The sequence below is a fragment of the Urocitellus parryii genome, chromosome 2, assembly GCF_045843805.1.
Source record: "Urocitellus parryii isolate mUroPar1 chromosome 2, mUroPar1.hap1, whole genome shotgun sequence".
NCBI lineage: Eukaryota > Metazoa > Chordata > Mammalia > Rodentia > Sciuridae > Urocitellus > Urocitellus parryii.
This window is the reverse complement of record NC_135532.1, coordinates 118,217,815-118,237,722: the sequence shown is the minus strand read 5'-3', so window position 1 is coordinate 118,237,722 and position 19,908 is coordinate 118,217,815. Positions and strand designations below refer to the sequence as shown.

At 39.1% G+C, this 19,908-nt stretch overlaps 1 protein-coding gene across 1 annotated transcript in view; it reads left to right on the top strand.

Annotated features, from left to right (window-relative positions):
- Nucleotides 1-2,348: 2,348 nt before the first annotated feature.
- Nucleotides 2,349-19,908, top strand: part of Aadacl2 (arylacetamide deacetylase like 2) — a 31,619-nt gene continuing 14,059 nt past the window's right edge. Inside the window, exon 1 of the mRNA XM_026408188.1 lies at nt 2,349-2,486. Coding sequence (XP_026263973.1) covers nt 2,349-2,486 — 138 coding nt within the window. The remainder of the gene's footprint in view (nt 2,487-19,908) is intronic.

Below are 19,908 nucleotides of genomic sequence, written 5' to 3'. Positions count from 1 at the left end.
AGTTTAACCACATCCTCATTTTCTCTCTGCTAGATCTTTTTATTACTAACAGAAAGAAATTAAAGCTTTTAATTGTAATAATTGATGTCATAATTTACCTTGAGATTCTATCATTTTTGGCCTTATCATTTTGATGCTGTTTTTAGGTTCACACACAGTCTTGATGATGCCACATATTACTTTTTTAAAAAACTTATTTACTGCATATGTTCTCCCGTGAGAGGTGAGGACGATGGAGTGGAAAGGATATACTTGCCTTGCTTAGGCCCATGCTGGCTCTCATTTATGTCCACTGGTGGTTATTCACCTGGGGATTATTTTTGTTTTCAGAACTTTTTCTAACATTCCTTGCAAAATGATTCTGCTGGTAACTCGTTGACTTAGTTCTGTTCATGTTACAATGCCTTTATTTTTCCTTCTTTGGATGCTATTTTTCTCAGTACCTGGTGTTTTCTAAGGGAAACTCCTTTTGCTTTCTCTCAGCAATTTAAAGATATCATTTTATTATCTTGGTGTCTATTGCTTAATATGAATATCATATCTTTTAATGTCGCTTCATTCAATAATAAGATGTTTTTCTCCCTTCCCCATTGGGTCCTTTTAAGATCCGTATTAATTTCGAATGCTGTGGAATGAGTTATCACAAGCTTTGTGGCTTAAAACAGCACACATGCTATTTTGGATTCTGTGGGCTGTGCTCAGGCAGCCATGGGGATGAGTTCAGTACTTTGGGACTTCCCTGGCCTTGAATCTGGGCGACAGCTTTCTGAGGCTTGGTCATCCAGATGCATTAGGCCATTTCCAGATCTCCTTCCCTGTGCCATAGAAGGGAGGCGCCTTGACTGGGAGCCACTCAGGATTTAAGCTGCTCAACTTCTTGCCCTGAGAGTCTGTCTCTTGGTTCCAACTGGCAACTGGGAACTCCTCCCCTACTGCGCCTCCTTTGCCCATCACGTCCCCAGCCAGTTCTCTGGTGATACGCTGCAGAAAACTCCTTGCTGTAAAAGGCTTGTGTGATGAGTTAGGCCCACCCACACAGTTCCCCTGTCTTGGGGTCACCTAACAGGGAAACTTAATTGTGTCTGCCAAGCTTCATCACAGCAGCACTGAGCTTGGTGCTCAACTGAACAGACAGGGCAGGTGTGTCTGGGTGGTCTAGATGCCTGGGTGGGAAAAAAGACGGGGCCAGCAAAGTTCATGTGAGTCTCACCTGGGTCAGGGAAGACTGGGCAGGAACTGTGCGCAAAACTCGGCCAATATTTCAAAAGTGGGTTGGATTTTCCATCACGCACCTGTGTGCTCATTCACACTCAGCTTCCTCTCAGGCTCTGCGAGTCCTCCTGCCTCTTTCTGTCCAGGCAGCCCTTTTCCTCTGCTGTTTCAGGGGTGACCTCTCTCCCTTTCAGTCTGGTGTTGAGGTAGGTGCTAAAGAAGTGTTGCAAGGAGAAATCATGGCCACAGGGTGACCTGGAGTGATGAAGGGCAACCACAACAGCTTCTGCTGAAAATGGAGTCCAGAGACCCAGCAGGAGCTTCAAGGGAAGACGCCGGTCCACTAAGAAATGTGAAGAAATGGTCTTAGGAGGATGAAAATTAGACCGACAGTCATAGGAAACTCCACAAAAAGTGGACAAATGCCTGGTTTTACCCATGTTTATATGCTTTTTGCCTAATACTGAACTTAGGCTATTCAAGGACATAATAAATGTTTAATGAATAAGTATATACTTCCCACATGATGATATAGCTATGTGGATCAAAAAACTTTTTGAGTTTAACATAAAACTGCATAAATGTTTCTTGGCTGGATAAATTAATTTTGGAATCTGGACAAGAGCAGCAGCTTGGACTCACAGTGCCCAATGCTCAGCCTATCCCAGTGGAATTTAATTCTCTTAATGCTCTGTGCATTAGGTATATGTATGGCTTGAGGTTGATTAGGTATGATCTAACTGGTTATGCTTCTTTTTTTTTTTAACTCTTGTCATTAATCTTCACAAAAGAATCATCAGAAAAATGGGTTTCATGTCTCCTCTTGTGCTCTGCTGAGGATTCGGGTGCAGTCTGCTAATGTCTCAGGACAGGGAAGAGCTCCTGCTGGCTGCGGGTGTTTGGAATGGCTGGCCGTGGATGCGCACCTGAGAGGACCTATCTGAATTCAGGGTCAAGTGCAGCTGCAGAAGCAGTTGCCACACTCACTGCTGATCTTGGAACCAGAGCTCAGCCTGTTGCTGCAATGTCCCATCTACCTTTGAGATGATAGAGTTTTCCATCTACCTTTGTCCTATTATTTAGTAACCAGTATATATGGGGTGACATGACATTGTCACTCTACAGAAGTGGGTGCCATGGGGTGCAAGGCTGTGAGCTTCGGACTGTCTTGTCTTCTCTTTGCTTATTACATCTACACACCCATCCCCCAAAACATTGAGGAACGCTGGAAAGTCGGGATCATAGATGCTATCGTGAAAATTATCTCACTCACGGTAATGCTTTTCCTGGGGAATTGGGATGCCTCATCTTAAGTCCATATGAACTTTCTTTAAGGTTGCAATTTAAAGAGAGACTGGGTTTCTTTTAGAATAAATTGACCAAATAATATTAATATGTTCAATTTAATTAATCATTAATATGTTTGCTTGAATCCATAGGAAGCAGAGGGAGATAGAATTTTTGTTAAGAATCTGTATCTGAAGATCATGACCATATATTGTGATAAGAATTATAGAAATGATATTGTCCAAATGGAAAATTTGAGAAACTTAAATAGTTTGGTATATTTGACTTTTTTAAAAAATAATTTTTAGTTATCAATGGACTTTTACTTTTGTTTATTTATATGTGGTGCTGAGACTAGAACCCAGGGTCTCACATAGGCTAGGCAAGCACCCCTGAGCCACAACCCCAGCCCTATATTGAACCTTTTTGATGTAACCTATTCTGGCATGTTCTCTTAAAACTTACATGTATATAGCAATTATATACATTTTGATGTGTATGTAGTGCTTTTACTATTTTAATGTTTTTCCCTTTCTAAGTAGTTCCCAAAGTTTCAGGTTTCAGAAAGTCTGTACATTCTGTGCATTACTGAGGACCTAAAAAAGCTTATTTATGTGGGCTACGTTCATCAGTGTTAACTGCATTGGAAATTAACCTCATTAGAACGATTTCACTTAATGGTAAACCCATCATAGGTTAACCCAAATGATATAGTTTCATTAAAATGTGCAACAGGAAAGACTTTATGACAGTGACATTTTTTCAGATTCCTCTGACGTGTCTCTTCCTGGAAGCTGGGTTCTCCTGCCTGCTTCAGCAGCTAGTCTGTTGTGAGAGCACCCCCCTCACCCCCCCACCCCGTGCTTATGAGCAAATTAGATTTTCCTAAGAGGCGGAAGAGTGATGGTATCCTATGTGCTTTCTGAACGTGTCTGAGACCCCCAAGGGTTGGGAGACCACACTTTGAGATCTGCCCTGGCTCTTACCTAGCATCAGTACTGCGTTGCTACATTTCAGGCCTCCTGTGTGAAAGTGTCAGGATTTGGATTCCAACCTAACACACTAGAACACCAGGCTCCCCTGCCAGGATACGCTGCCGTCGGGGGGCATGAGAATGATAGTGAGTAGGACGCTTAGGGAGAGGACAGTGATGGAGAACAAATGACCAGAGAGGAGAGAGCAGAGTGGCAAAGAAGGACAGGGATGTCCCCTGTGCTGCCAGAAGAGACCACAAGCTCTTGTGCTCTGTTCCTGACGTGCCTCCTACTGAAAGTTCAAAGCCACTGAGCCGTCCTGGACATGATGTGCTCTTTCCTATTAATTTCAAGGGTCCCACTCTGTTCACTGGACACTAGGAGAACAGGCAGATGAGCAATGTCACCCTACAGAGAACCTGCTCGTGCATCTTTAGACTGTGAAGTTGTGATAGTAGGAGCAAATGTGACTCCATTTTGTTTTATGACTTCATCCTGTAAAACAACCATGCCAAGTAGAAGAGTCATGACTGGGGCAAGATGTTCTTTTCCTTTTGCTATAGAAATCTTTAAGAACACGGAACTACCTAATGGGGTATTGTTTCTGTAACTAGGATAACGGGGCTCTGTTTCTGTAACTGGGATGACTGGGCTAACTGTGATTGGTTAGGCTTCCCTCTGCTTGACTGCACTGTCCTGCTTCTGTAACCTGGCTTGCTTGCATTGGCTAGACCCCCTGAACATCCCTTTTTCAGTTTTCAGGCTTATAAGGAGTGCCCTTGCAATTGTTCGGGGCTGATCAGGGGAACAGCTTTATGTTCTGGTCAGCTGCCACAGGTGAGTTTCAATAAAGGCTTGATTCGATTATATGTGAGTGGTCTGGAAGTCAGTTTATGAAACCCTGGGACGAAGCTTTAACTATAACATTTGGGAGCTCTTCCGGGATCCATTTCTTCCCTACCCTCACGCCAAATTTGCCTCCAACGATGGGTCTTTGGACCATGGCCCCAGAGTAGAGGGGAGCTCCTGAGAGACGTTCCTCAGCCTCTCACCGAGGACGACTCCAATCCATCCTAGGACGCTCTGAGAATCCTCCAGCTGGCCTGTCAGTTCTGGTGAGTCCACTCTTCTCTGGGGGAAAAGGTCAGATTGGACGCAGTTGCTTACACCTTCCCCGGGACAGGACGAGACGTTGTCACTGTCTCCCTGGAGGTCTCCCTGTGAGACCTCATCTGTCTGTATCTGGGGCCCACTGGAGGCCTCCCTGGGAGGCCTCATCTGTCTGGGGGCAGGACGAGACGTGGTCTCTGCCCCATTAGAGGTCTCCCTGTGCGACCTCAGCGATTGTTGCTTGTCCTGTCTGTTCTGCTGTTTATCATTTCTCCAGTGTCTTCTGCTGTTGGTCATTTGTCCAGTGTCAGTTTGCCAGCCGTTTGTTCTGTTTGTGGGGTCTCTGCCCCATTAGAGGTCTCCCTATGCGACCTCAGCGATTGTTGCTTGTCCTGTGTCTGTTCTGCTGTTTGTCATTTCTCCAGCGTTTTCTTGCTGTTTGTCATTTGTCCTGTGTCTGTTTGCCGGCCATTTGTCTTGTGTTTATCTATCCGAGTGTTGTGCGCGGGCCCTTTTCTTGTTCTCATAACCGCTCTTCTTTCATCAGGACTCCTTCCCTCCACCGACATCATGGGACAAGGAAGCGCTACAGAGCTCTCCACCTGGACCCCTTTAACTTGTTTCCTTAACAATTTTCAGGACTTTGTCTGTTGGTTTGTTTTTGTTTGTTCCCTTTGTGTTCTGTGTTAATTTCTACCTCAGTTTGTTTCTAATGGAAAAGAAATGGTTAAAACGGTTTTAACTGCGCTCACTACAGCTTGCATTAAAATGTAAAGTGCTGGCAACAGGACTAAAAGAATTGTCAAAGGTAAAAGCTAAAGGTAAAAAGAAAAAGGCATTCTAGAGATTGCCTTCATTTAGGAACTGGGCCAGGAGGCCAACTGGGTAAATCATGTCAGTTCCTATAGAGGACAGATTAAAACTAAAGTGTTTTATAAAATTATTATTCCTAAAGTGTATAACAAAAAGCATAATTTTGTCTAGGAAATTTGGCTTTTGTCTCTCAGTATTTGCAAGCATGAATAACTCCCAACTATTAAAAAATGGTCTAAAGATTTTTCAATGTCAGGCTAAAAGTTGGTGGCCGCGATCCAAGAAACCAGAAACAGCAGTTTAGAATGGGACCCCAACCTGGGGGACTCTCCCAAGGAGAACAATGAAGCTGCGTCTTTGGGAAGTTCCTCCAGGGAGAAATTAGCCCCCTTCGTTTGTCTATGTTCCCTCAACTCTTTTCAGCTTTCATGAACAGGACCACCTCAGGAAAAAGGTCAGAAAACTTTCAAAATTCTATATTTGTTAAACTCGTAATTTTGATCCAATATGCTTAGGTTAATATGTTTTTCTGATATACTCTGCTTTATTCGAAGGCCAATTTACAAGGGTTAACTCTCAATCTAATAGGTTTTTTTAAAAAAAATAAGCTACAAGGCTTTTGTTTGTCTGTTTGCTTTGTGTGGGTGCACCAGTGTACTGTCTGCATGTATTGCCATGTCTATATATTTGGTACAAATGAGCTCATAAATTTTTTAAAATTTTAAAAAATGGATCCAAATACTTTTGGTTAATATAATTTAAAAGGTTCAATTTAAATTGGGAAAATAGATAAAAGTACAAATGTCTTTAAAGTTACTAGTGCACAGTTTTGTTTCTAGATGGTTAAACAGCTGTTAAAATGTTAATGTCTATAAAGTGTCTAATATCCATTGTCTCTAGGATTTTTCTTTAACAGGGGAAAAAAGATTACTAATACTATTCAATGCACTTGTCTGATACCTTGTTTTTTTTTAAAAAAAGATACGTAAATTTTATCTAAACGTATATGAAATTAATCATGTATGTGTTTGTTAAAGATCTAATTGGTACAAAGTTAAAATGCTGACTGTTAAATATAATATCAAGTACTTTTAACTCCTCAAATTCCATAAGGTAAAATACTTAAACAGTGTTGGTGTTTTCATAAATTGGTAAACTAAAAAGGAAATTTGTAATCATTTTGTGAAATTATAAAAAAAAGGTTACTCTAAATTACAAAGTCCCAACAGGTATAATTCTACACACAAGGAGTTACGAGGTTTCAACTGTATTTCAATTAAAGTACTGTAAATAACAAGTATTTCATCTTATTAATATGGATTAATTTATCTAAATTCAAAAATTTATAAGGGTTATTTCAAGGTTAAAAAAAGGATCAATGGGTTAAAAAATTATTAAAAAGTTCTAAATATAAAAATATATTTAATGAAAAACATTTCCAGGTAAAAAGTCTTTATGTGGTAAAGTATAATTATAATACATCTAAGTAAACAACAAAAGGGTCTAATTAAGTTATATAAAGGTCTATAAATAAAAGACAAATATTAAAAGGTTTATATGTAACTAAGTCGGTTATATATGTAACACAAATAGTTAAAACTATTCAAGGTTGTTCCCTAAGGACAAATAATAATGTACTGATATATTTATATGTTAAAATGACAAAAACTTCTAAAAATATTAATTACATTATGTCTGTTAAGTTTTATCCCCTAGAACAAGTAATCTTGAAAAAATTAAGGTTTGTACATCTGTGGCTAAACAGCAACTGTTATTTTAAAGCATTGTCCTACATTACAAGTCTAGATTTTCCTTTAAAAGCTAACCTTGGTTAATATAAAAACATCAATAAAAGTGTGGTACATTACTCTTCTCTACAGATTAAATGTGTTCATATCTTTCAGGTAAACAAGTCTTTAAGGTAAAAGATTTAAAGAAACATTTTATCAAGCTGGTATCCTCCAAACTAAAATCATCTGTAATAGTAATTTAAACTTATAAAGATAATAGATTTTATTGGGGATTTATTTATATTATTTGTTGTTTTGTAACCAAATCTTATGTTACCTTTTACACTAAAATATAAAAATTTAAAGATATTTTTTAAAAGTAATGAGAGCCTAACCTATTAAAGATTAATATTATAAAACATTTTGCCTCTTAACACATGGAAAAAAATGTTAAGGGCTCTCAGCCTTTCCTTAATTAATGTTTCAGATATATGTCATGTTGTGCTACTAACATTCATACAGAGTCAAAAACAATATATGTAAACTTTATAAAATGATATCAAAAAGAGAGACAAAGATCAGCTTTAGATCTAAAACACTTTACCTAAGATTTGTAAAGAGATAAGGCTCTGCTTCCCACCTTACAGCATGTCAAAATAACTTCAAAGTAGGCCAGATTTCAGTTAATTTAAAGTTATATTCAAAGATTAATTTATTAAAAAATTACTGTGATCTCATATAGAAAATATAATGTATAGCTCAGCCAAAGTTCAAAATTATATACAAGCTAAATATGTTTTTATTATTGTTAATTTCAATTTGTATATTCATTAAAACTTAAAAAAAGTGAACACTACACTCAAAACAACTAAGAGACCTTTATTGTGACAATGTCTGATTAACACAAAAGAGAGAGAAAAAAAAGGAAAGTGAGAGAGAGAGAGAGAGAGGGAGAGAGACAGAGAGAGAGAGAGAGAGAGAGAGAGAGAGAGAGACAGAGACAGAGAGAGAGAGAAAGAGAGAGAGAGAGAGAGAAAGGAGAGAGCAAGAGAGGAAGACCTGACAAGAGAGAGTTTTTATAGCCAAAATCTAATGGGGTCTCTGGATCTGCAAACTGCCTTGTTGGTGTACAGTGATTGGATCCTACAGTAGATGCTAAGGTGTCATCTTCTGCCTTCAGGCAGATCTTCAGCATTACGTAAATTAATAAATAAAATAAGGATATCGTGTTATGTAAAAATTAACTGTAAAGTTATAAAGATTAAAGTTAAAGCTCAGCATTCTTACTTTAAAACTGGTAAAACTGACTTGCTGGATGTTTAAGGCCAAATTTAAATATTAAGGTTAAAATAAAGGGGCCAAAGAAACCAATATTTGGCTCTTGCCCTCTAAATCAGCCTGAACCCAGGACAGAGAAAAAGCTTTGCAACTCTGGGCCACATAACCTCCCGATAAGGGAGATTAATGAGACCAATGGAGAACAGAAAGCCAATGAGTGTCCATGCTGCAAAAGAGGAGGGTCATTTAAAAAGGAGACATGCCTGATGCTTCCAAGGGAGGCCATATGGTCAGCAAGACCTTGACCCATCCTAATGCAGATGACACTAACAGAGCTAAAATGCTGCTCACAGGTTCCCCAAGAATGTCCTCCAAGGAAACTCAGCTGACTCTTACCAATAGATAGAAAAAAGGTCAGTTTGACCAGCTTGGTCTTAAACACCTACCAAAAACAGTTAAAAACCAAAGCACAGCCATTCCTGGGCATTTAAAAAGAAACAACAGTTATTTTAATGTAACTTAACATGTACACTAGTGTTGGCATCCCCCAAAATAAGTAAGACTGGAGGCAACAAAAGAGAAATTCTTAGGCAAAAATGCCTGATAACTACCAATAAATACCAGAAGTTTCTATTCCGTTTAAGGCCTACAGATCTTCCTAACTTCCTACACAGGTAGATGTAATCGATGTTTATTAATATAATTATCTAGCCTTAAGTAACAAAAGGATCTTTACTGAACACAGTGGTCACGCCAAAAAGGTATTTTTACAAAAATCAGATGACATTAACTAATTTAACTAAATGTTGTGTCTACATTCCTGATAATTCTGAAAATGTTAAAGATTTATGCTCCCTAAAAAAGTGCCTTATTAGGCTTTGTTAGGCCTTGTTATGGGGACATTTTCTCAGGTCTTCTGCCTCCTGGTAAACTATTATTGATTTTTGTCAGTTTCATGATATTCATGGACAGGTTCCAGATGCTACAACTGCTATTTTATATTAATCTTACTTCGGCACTCATGTCTTTTTGTTTCTCTCATAGAAGTGCCCACCCCAGGTGAATTTACATCCTGTTCTTCCTGAGCAGATTTTTACCATGGACTCCTTGACCCACTCAGTTTCTAAAAAGGGACTCCAAACTGCATGCCCACTGCACATCGCCCCCTTTCAGCTGGAAGGAGCAAGAACGGTCATCACCCTTTTCCCTTATGGCAGTTGGAGGTCCCTAATATTAGAAAAAAAAAATACAGTCAACATAGATGTTCACCAATATGTCTAGCTCAGGAAGATGTACCTGGGAAACTTACTCCCAAGATCACCCTGGGTGATCTCCCAAAAAGAGACACTCGCTTCCACAACCCAACTTATAAGTGGGACAACTCCCCGTTCACCAAAAATTGTGCTTCCCAGGTCCCACTTCAAACTCCTTGCCTATATCTCCAAACTGTCAATAACTCTGAACTATGTAACCTACTATTTTGATGGAGTAAAAGGAAAAGAACACTGGACTTATTAAAAGGCCAGGCCCCACTGATTTATCAACATAGACTGGCTGCCCCCATTTTAGTTCCCCTCCTGGCTGGTTTTGGAAGTCCCTCAGCAGTCAAATAGATATAGATTTAGGAAAACTAAAATGGTCAATCTCCAAAATAAAGGTTTCACTAGACTCTCTGGCAGAAATAGTCTTACAAAACAGAAACTTCAGGCAATTGGTTCCCAAACGTATTCTCATGGTCCCCTTGGTTGACTACCATTATTTCAGCCATAGTTGGGCCCCTAGTCCTTCTCCTGATTGGTATTACTGTAGGACCCTGCCTCTTAAAATCCGTCCTAAACCATATACACACAAAAAAAAAATGTAGGTGAGGTCAGACTTATGGTCTTGCTAGCCCAGTTTTGTCCCTTAGACACAGAAGGTTGGAACAAAAATTGAGGCCTAATGATGTGCAAGATTGACATCAAACCTACTAAAACCAGTGGGGAATGTGATAGTAGGAGCAAATGTGACTGCATTTTTTTTTCATATTTTTCCTTTTTATTCAATTCTTCAGTGGCTCTGCATCTTCCATTTACTTTGAGTTATTTGGTAATTATAAATAGTTGACAACTGATAGCAAAGAAACAACACTTATCCATGGATAAACAAATTCTGTTTTGTGTAAGGACAATGAATTCCCTTTTCTCCCCCATCACCCAAAGCCAGTTTCACATCTATTTAAATATTCACTTCTGCATTCCTGATTCATCTATTTAAATGTAATAGGTTGGATTCTTCTTACATCCAGTGGCAATGACTTATTTCCTTCATTAATTAAAAAGTTGAATAAAATCTTTGATGCATGTCATTGTAAATTGATCTGAGCCATGATTTCTTTTTTTTCATTTATAATTTTATTTTTTTATTGGTTGTTCACAACATTACAAAGCACTTGACATATCATATTTCATACATTAGATTGAAGTGGGTTATGAACTCCCAATTTTACCCCAAATGCAGATTGCAGAATCACGTCGGTTACACATTCACAATTTTACATAATGCCCAATTAGTAATTGTTGTATTCTGCTACCTTTCCTATTCCCTACTCTCCACCCTCCTCTCCCCTCCCATCTTCTCTCTCTACCCCATCTACTGTAATTCATTTCTCTCCTTGTTGATTTTCCCATTCCCCTCACAACCTCTTATATGTAATTTTGTATAGCAATGAGGGTCTCCCTTCATTTCCATGCAATTTCCCTTTTCTCTCCCTTTCCCTCCCATCTCATGTCTCTGTTTAATGTTAATCTTTTCTTCCTGCTCTTCCTCCCTGCTCTGTTCATAGTTGCTCTCATTATATCAAAGAAGACATTTGGTATTTGTTTTTTAGGGATTGACTAGCTTCACTAAGCATAATCTGCTCTAGGGCCATCCATTTCCTTGCAAATTCTATGATTTTGTCATTTTTTATTGCTGCATAGTACTCCATTGTGTATAGTTGCCACATTTTTTTATCCATTCATCTATTGAAGGGCATCTGGGTTGGTTCCACAGTCTAGCTATTGTGAATTGTGCTGCTATGAACATCGATGTGGCAGCATCCCTGTAGCATGCTCTTTTAAGGTCTTCAGGGAATAGTCCAAGAAGGGCAATAGCAGGGTCAAATGGTGGTTCCATTCCCAGCTTTCCCAGGGATCTCCAAACTGCTTTCCAAATTGGCCGCACCAATTTGCAGTCCCACCAGCAATGTACAAGAGTACCCTTTTCTCCACATCCTAGCAAGCACTTGTTGTTGTTTGACTTCATAGTGGCTGCCAATCTTACTGGAGTGAGATGGTATCTTAGGGTGGTTTTGATTTGCATTTCTCTGACTGCTAGAGATGGTGAGCATTTTTTCATGTACTTGTTGATTGATTGTATATCCTCCTCTGAGAAGTATCTGTTCAGGTCCTTGGCCCATTTGTTGATTGGGTTATTTGTTATCTTATTGTCTAATTTTTTGAGTTCTTTGTATACTCTGGATATTAGGGCTCTATCTGAAGTGTGAGGAGTAAAAATTTGTTCCCAGGATGTAGGCTCCCTATTTACCTCTCTTACTGTTTCTCTTGCTGAGAAAAAACTTTTTAGTTTAAGTAAGTCCCATTTGTTGATTCTTGTTATTAACTCTTGTGCTATGGGTGTCCTATTAAGGAATTTGGAGCCTGACCCCACAATATGTAGATTGGAGCCAACTTTTTCTTCTATCAGACGCAGAGTCTCTGATTTGATATCAAGCTCCTTGATCCATTTTGAATTAACTTTTGTGCATGGCGAGAGAAAGGGATTCAGTTTCATTTTGTTGCATATGGATTTCCAGTTTTCCCAGCACCATTTGTTGAAGATGCTATCCTTCCTCCATTGCATGCTTTTAGCCCCTTTATCAAATATAAGATAGTTGTAACTTTGTGGATTAGTCTCTGTATCCTCTATTCTGTACCATTGGTCTACCCGCCTGTTTTGGTACCAGTACCATGCTGTTTTTGTCACTATTGCTCTGTAATATAGTTTGAAATCTGGTATCGCTATACCGCCTGATTCACACTTCCTGCTTAGAATTGCTTTTGCTATTCTGGGTCTTTTATTTTTCCATATGAATTTCATGGTTGCTTTATCTATTTCTACAAGAAATGCCGTTGGGATTTTGATTGGCATTGCATTAAACCTATAGAGAACTTTTGGTAATATCGCCATTTTGATGATGTTAGTTCTGCCTATCCATGAACAGGGTATATTTTTCCATCTTCTAAGATCTTCTTCTACTTCTCTCTTTAGGGTTCTGTAGTTTTCATTGTATAAATCTTTCACCTCTTTTGTTAGGTTGATTCCCAAGTATTTTATTTTTTTGGAGGATATTGTGAATGGAGTGTTTTTCCTCATTTCCGTTTCAGAAGTTTTGTCGCTGATATACAGAAATGCCTTTGATTTATGCGTGTTGATTTTATATCCTGCCACTTCGCTGAATTCATTTATTAGTTCTAGTAGTTTCTTTGTAGATCCTTTTGGGTCTTCTAGGTATAGAATCATGTCATCTGCAAATAGTAATAATTTAAGTTCTTCTTTTCCTATTTTTATGCCTTTAATTTCTTTCGTCTGTCTAATTGCTCTGGCCAGTGTTTCGAGAACTATATTGAATAGAAGTGGTGATAGAGGGCATCCCTGTCTTGTTCCAGATTTTAGAGGGAATGCCTTCAGTTTTTCTCCATTTAGGATGATGCTAGCCTGAGGTTTAGCATATATAGCTTTTACAATGTCAAGGTAAGTTCCTGTTATCCCTAGTTTTTCAAGTGTTTTGAACATAAAGGGATGCTGTACTTTGTCGAATGCTTTCTCTGTGTCTATCGAGATGATCATATGGTTCTTATCTTTAAGTCTATTGATGTGGTGAATAACATTTATTGATTTCCGTATATTGAACCATCCTTGCATCCCAGGGATGAATCCTACTTGATCATGGTGCACAATTTTTTTGATGTGTTTTTGTATTCGATTTGCCAGAATTTTATTGAGGATTTTTGCATCTAGGTTCATTAGAGATATTGGTCTGTAGTTTTCTTTCTTTGAGGTGTCTTTGTCTGGTTTCGGAAGCAGGGTGATGTTGGCCTCATAGAATGAATTTGGAAGAGCTCCCTCTTTTTCTATTTCCTGAAATAACTTGAAAAGTATTGGTATTAATTCTTCTTTAAAGATTTTGTAAAACTCCGCTGTATACCCATCCGGTCCTGGGCTTTTCTTGGTTGGTAGTCTTTTGATGGCTTCTTCAATTTCATCCATTGATATTGGTCTGTTCAAATTGTGTGTATCCTCCCGACTCAGTCTGGGCAAATCATATGACTTAAGAAATTTATCGATGTCTTCACTATCTTCTATTTTATTGGAATATAAGTTTTCAAAATAATTTCTAATTGTCTTCTGCATTTCTGTAGCATCTGTTGTGATATTGCCTTTTTCATCCCGTATGTTAGTAATTTGAGTATGTGACTGCATTTTGTTTTATGACTTCATCCTGTAAAACAACCATGCCAAGTAGAAGAGTCATGACTGGAGCAAGATGTTCTTTTCCTTTTGCTACAGAAACCTTTAAGAACACGGAACTACCTAATGGGGTTTTGTTTCTGTAACTTGGGTAACGGGGCTCTGTTTCTGTAACTGGGGTGACTGGGCTAACTGTGATTGTTTAGGCTTCCCTCTGCTTGACTGCACTGTCCCGCTTCTGTAACCTGACTTGCTTGCATTGGCTACACCCCCTGAACATCCCTTTTGCAGTTTTCAGGCTTATAAGGAGTGCCCTTGCAATTGTTCGGGGCTGATCAGGGGAACAGCTTTATGTTCTGGTCAGCTGCCACCGGTGTGCTTCAATAAAGGCTTGATTGGATTATATGTGAGTGGTCTGGAAGTCAGTTTATGAAACCCTGGGACGAAGCTTTAACTATAACAAATTGACCGAACTTATTGCTGGTCAGTATGTGCATCTTCTGAAAACTGGTACAATATGACCTTTTCTTTCTCAAATGCAAAATAAAATGATGGGGCACACATAAAATAGAAGCCATTTCATGCATTGGTTCCACTTTGCACATGCCTACATAGGAGGTGAAATGCCAGAGAAATGCTTGCAGGGTTCTGGTAGTGGTCAGTCAGCTTGCCCATGTTCAAGGGCGAGCCATTTGGTATCATCCTGACTCAATAACTCAAGTGATTACCAGGAGAAATAAAAATATTAACACACATCAGATAAACGATCATCACAGTTCTTGATATAACAGCATGGAGAAAGTTAGTACTCGGAAGTAACCCATTCTAATTATAGGCAGTGTAAGGCAGGAGAAACAGCCTGAGCTTTAAAACCAGCTAGATCTTTATTTTATTTGTATTTGTTCTTTTTAGACATACATGACAGTAGAGCTATTTTGACAAATTATACACACATGGAGTATAACGCAGGACCCCATTCTTGTGGTCATGCCTGTTATGGAGTGTCACTAGTCATGTATTCATCTATGAACATAGGAGAGTGATTCCTTCTCCTCTTTCCCATTCCCATCCCCACATCCTTCCCTTCATTCCCCTTTGTCTAGTACAATAAACTTCTATTCTTCCTTCTCCCCTCCCCTATTGTGTGTTAGCATCTGCATCTCAGAAAGAATATTCAGCCTTTGGTTTTTTGGGATTGGCTTATTTTACTTAGGAAAATATTGTCCATCCATTTACTGGCTAATCTCAGAATTTTATTTTTTTATGACTGAGTAATATTTCATTGTATATATTAGACTACATTTTTTTCTTCATTCATCTGTTGAAGGGCACCTAGGTTGGTTCCATAGCTTAGCTATTGTGAATTAAGCTGCTATAAAAAGCATGATGTGGCTGATTTTAAGTCCTTTGGGTATATTTCAAGGAGTGGTATAACTGGGTCAAATGGTGGTTCCATTTCAAGTTTTCTGAGGACTCTCCATACTGCTTTCCATAGTGGTTGCACCAATTTGCACTCCCACCAGCAATGTATGTGGGTACCTTTTCCCCCACATCCTTGCCAACATTTATTGTTGCTTGTATTCTTGATAATTTCCATTCTGACTAGAGTGAGATGGTATCTCAGAGTAGTTTTTATTTGCATTTTTCGAATTGCTAGAGATGTTGAACATTTTTTTCATATATTTGTTGGCCATTTGTATTTCTTCTGTGAAGTGGCTGTTTAGTTCCTTAGCCCCTAAATTGATTAGGCTGTGTGTGTGTGTGTGTGTGTGTGTGTGTGTGTGTGTGTGTTTTATGTAAAAGCAGTTAGATCTTGAGAATGTACTTAATTTTTTTGTGGTTCAGTGTCTCCAACTGCAAAGTGAGGAAGCTAATACATTATATTGCATGGTTGCCATGAAGCAGGAGGGCATGGGTTGCCAAACCCCATTTAATAATGTGGAGAGGCAGCTGGTAATTTAATAATGTGGAGAGGCAGCTGGTAATTTAATAATGTGGAGAGGCAGCTGGTAATTTCTTAGTTGAGAAGGGCTCAGGATCTGCTCCCGGAGAGGAGCTGTGAAAGATGAACCCAGGCCAGAAGCTGATGAATCTGAATGAGATTACTCTGGTTCTCAGCCGCCACACACCGCACTTTCTCTAGAACCAGCAGTAGCTCTGTGTTAGGCTGTGCAGGGGGACCTCTGCTGTGCCACTAGTGTTACTCCTGCTGTTCTTTGCATCTTTATGTTCACTTCCTGCTACGGAAAATCAATGTGCTCACTGTTTCAAACTTCTTTAGATGTTTTTATCAGTGCATTATGGTTATACCAATGGTGGGGCTCATACTGACATAGTCATATTTGCATGGATATAATTTGCTCCACCTCAGTTCCCCAAGACCTCCACTTTCCCTCCCACCCTTCCAATATTTCCCTTCCTCTACTGGACTTCCTTTTATTTATTTATTAGTTTTTAATTGGGTGATTTATAGATGTACATGAAGGCAGAGTTCACTGTGGTATATTTGTACATGTATATAGCATCTTTTGCTCCATCTCATTCTGTAATTCCTCCCTTTTCCCATCCACCCTCCCTTCTCTCCATTCCCTTCCTCTCCTCCCCTGACCTCCCACCCCTTCCCTTTTCCCCTTATGTTGCTCTGGCTTCCACATAGGAAAAACAACCATTCCATCCTTGACTTTCTGAGTCTGGCATATTTCACTCAGCATGACAGTCCCCATTTCCATCCATTTACCAGCAAATGACAAGATTTCACCCTTCTTTATGTTGGAGATAAATCCCATTGTATATGTGCACTGTATTTTCCTTTTTTATTCATCTGATGACAGGTATGTGGGCTGGTTTCATAACTTGGCTATGGTGAACTGAGCTACTATAAACATCAATGTGCCTGTATCACTATACTATGCTGATATTTTGTTCTGTTGGATAAATATCAAGGAGTGGTATAATTGGGTCATATGGTGGATCCATGCCTAGTTTTATGAGGAATTTCTATGCTCTCTGGAGTAGTTGGACTAATTTGAAGTTCCACCAACAGTATATGTGTGTACCTTTACCCCTACATACTCACCAGCACTTATCATTTGTATTCTTTTTTTTTTAGTTATAAGTGGACACAATATCTTTATTTTATTTTTTATGTGGTGCTGAGGATCAAACCCAGTGTCCCACGCATGCTAGGCGAGGACTCTACCTCTGAGTCACAACCCCAGCCCATATTATTTGTATTCTTAATGATTGCTTTTATGACTAAAGTGAGATGTAAAGTTTTGATTTGCATTTCCCTGATTGCTAGGAATGTTGAAGGTTTTAAAATGTTTGTGGGCCATTTGTATTACTTCTTTTGAGAAATATCTGTTTAGTTCTTTTGCTCATTAATTGATTGGGTTATTTGATTTTTGTGTCAGGTTTTCTGAGTTCTTTGTGTATGATGGATATTATTTCCTTGTCATAGGAGTGGATTGCAAGGATTCCCCCCCCCCACACACACACATTCTGTAGGTTCTCTCTTCATGCTCTTCTTTCCTTTGCTGTGCAGAAGCCTTTTAACTTGATGTCATTCCACGTATTAATTTTTGGCTTTATTTCTTGAGTTTTGGGGGTCTTGTTAAGGAAGTTGGTCTCTGTGCCAATGTTCTGGCTTGTTAACACTATGTTTTCTTCTAGGAGTTACAAAGTTTTTGTTCTAATTCCTTAACCATTAATTCACTGTGAGGTGACTCTTGTACAGGGAGAAAGAGGGGGATCTACTTTCATTCTTCTACACATGTATAACCAGTTTTTCCAGCAATGTTTATTTAAAAGGCTGTCTTTCCTTCAATGTCTATTTTTGGCTCCTTTACTGGGTATCGGATGACTGTGTGTAGGTGGGTTTGTCTCTGTATCTTCTATTCTATTCCATTGATATCTTAGTTGATACCAGTATCATGCTGTTTTGCTGCTATAGCTCTGTAGTATAATTTCAGATCAGGGATCCTGATCCCACAAATGTCATACTTCTTTCTCAGTATTGCTTTATCCACTCGGGTCTTCTACTCTTCCATATGAATGTCAGAATTTTTTTCTTCTAGTCCTGTGAAGACTGACATTGGTATTTGGATGGGTATTGCAGTGAATCTATAGAATACTTTTGATAAAGTGTCCATTTTGACAATATTAATTCTGTGTGTCCTGGAACATGGGAGGTCTTTCTATCCTCCAAGGTCTTCTTCAATTTCTTTCTTCAGTGTTCGATACTTTTCATTACAGAGTTCTTTTACCTCCTTGGTGGGACTTATTTCTAAGTAAATATTTTATTTTTCTGAGGGTCTTGTGAATGGATGGTTTTCCTAATTTTTTTCTCAGCAGATTCATTATTGGAGTGTGGAAACTATTTATTAATTGATGTTGATTTTGTATCCTGTCAACTTTTAGAATTTTGTTTATCAGCACTAGAAGTCTTCTGGTGGAGTTGTGGTGGCTTCTAGATGTTAGATCCTGTCATCAGCACACTGAGAAAATTTGACTTCCTTTTTTCCCCACTTATATCCCTCTAATTTTCTTTCCTTGCTGAGAGTTTTAGGAACTATATTGAATAGGAGTGTAGAGAGTGCACATGCTCACCTTTTTCCTGATTTTAGAGAAAATGCTTTCAGTTTCTTTCTGTTCAATATGATATTGGCCTTGGGTGTGTCTTACATATCCTCTTATTATGTTGAGAAAAGTTCCTTCCTTCCCTCATTTCTTTGGTGTTTTGACATAAATGGGTGCTGGATTTTGTCAAAGGTGTCTTCTGCATCTACTGCAATGATTCTGTAATTATTTTCCTCAGCTCTACTTCTGTGCTGAATCACATTTAGTGATTTGCATATATTGAAACAACCTTACTCCCCCCAGATGAAACCCACTTGATCGTGGTGTACAATCTTCTTAATGTGTCTTTGAATATATTTTGCTAGTGTTTATTAAGGATTTTAGTTCATCAGGAATGTTGATCTGTCATTCCCTTTTCTTCATGTGTCTTTGTCTGATTTTTGTATAAGGGTGACACTGCTTCATAGAATGAATTTGGGTGTATTCCTTTCTTTTCTACTTTTTTTTTTGGGGGGGGGCGTTTACTGGGGATTGAACTCAGGGGCACTCGACCACTGAGCCACATCCCCAGCCCCATTTTAATTTAATTAGAGACAGGGTCTCACTGAGTTGCTTGATGCCTCGCTAAACTGCTGAGGCTGGCTTTGAACTCGTGATGCTCCGGCCTCTGCCTCTAGAGCCACTGGATGTGGGAGGCCATCCTCTCACATGATTTGAGTTACCTCCCTGGCTGGGTGAGAGGCGCTTAGACACAGCTGTGTTAAAGCCTTCTCCCACCCTTTCCCTGGCCCGAGGGCTTGTCTGTGCAGAGGTGTGCCTGGCCACTGTCCTGAAGACCCAATTGTCACCCTTGACCTTGGGATGCTGCCCCCCTTAACTTTCATTGGATGGGATTTTCCCTGGAATTTTTTGTTCCCCAATAAAAGTTCACTCCCTGGCAAGCTCTCCCTCTCTGGCTAGCTCTTCTGTAAACCTTGCCACCGCATTAGGTGGCTGGAGGCGGGAGCTAGGAGAAGCCGTCTAGGAGCTGGTGTTAAAGGTAATGAGAGTCTGTCTCTTTAATTTAAAACTCCCTAGCAATTTCTTATGAACAGAACCTTCTTTCATGAAGCCAGCGCTGGTCGTGTGGCAGAACTGGAATTATAGGCCTCTGCCACCATGCCTGGCTCTTTCCTTTCTATTTTATGAAATAATTTCAGGAAGATTCACATTAGTTCTTTATAAAGGTCTGGTAAAACTGAACTTAGAATCCATCTGGTCCTGGGCTTTCCTTTTCCTTAAAAGACTTCCTCATAAGTCTTTTAATTGCTGCTTCGATATCATTGTTTGATGTTGGGAACCAGGAGGTTTCCTATATCCTCATGGTTTAATGTAGGTAGGTCATATGTGTTTTAGAAATTTGTCAATATCTTCTAGATTTTTCAATTTATTAGAAT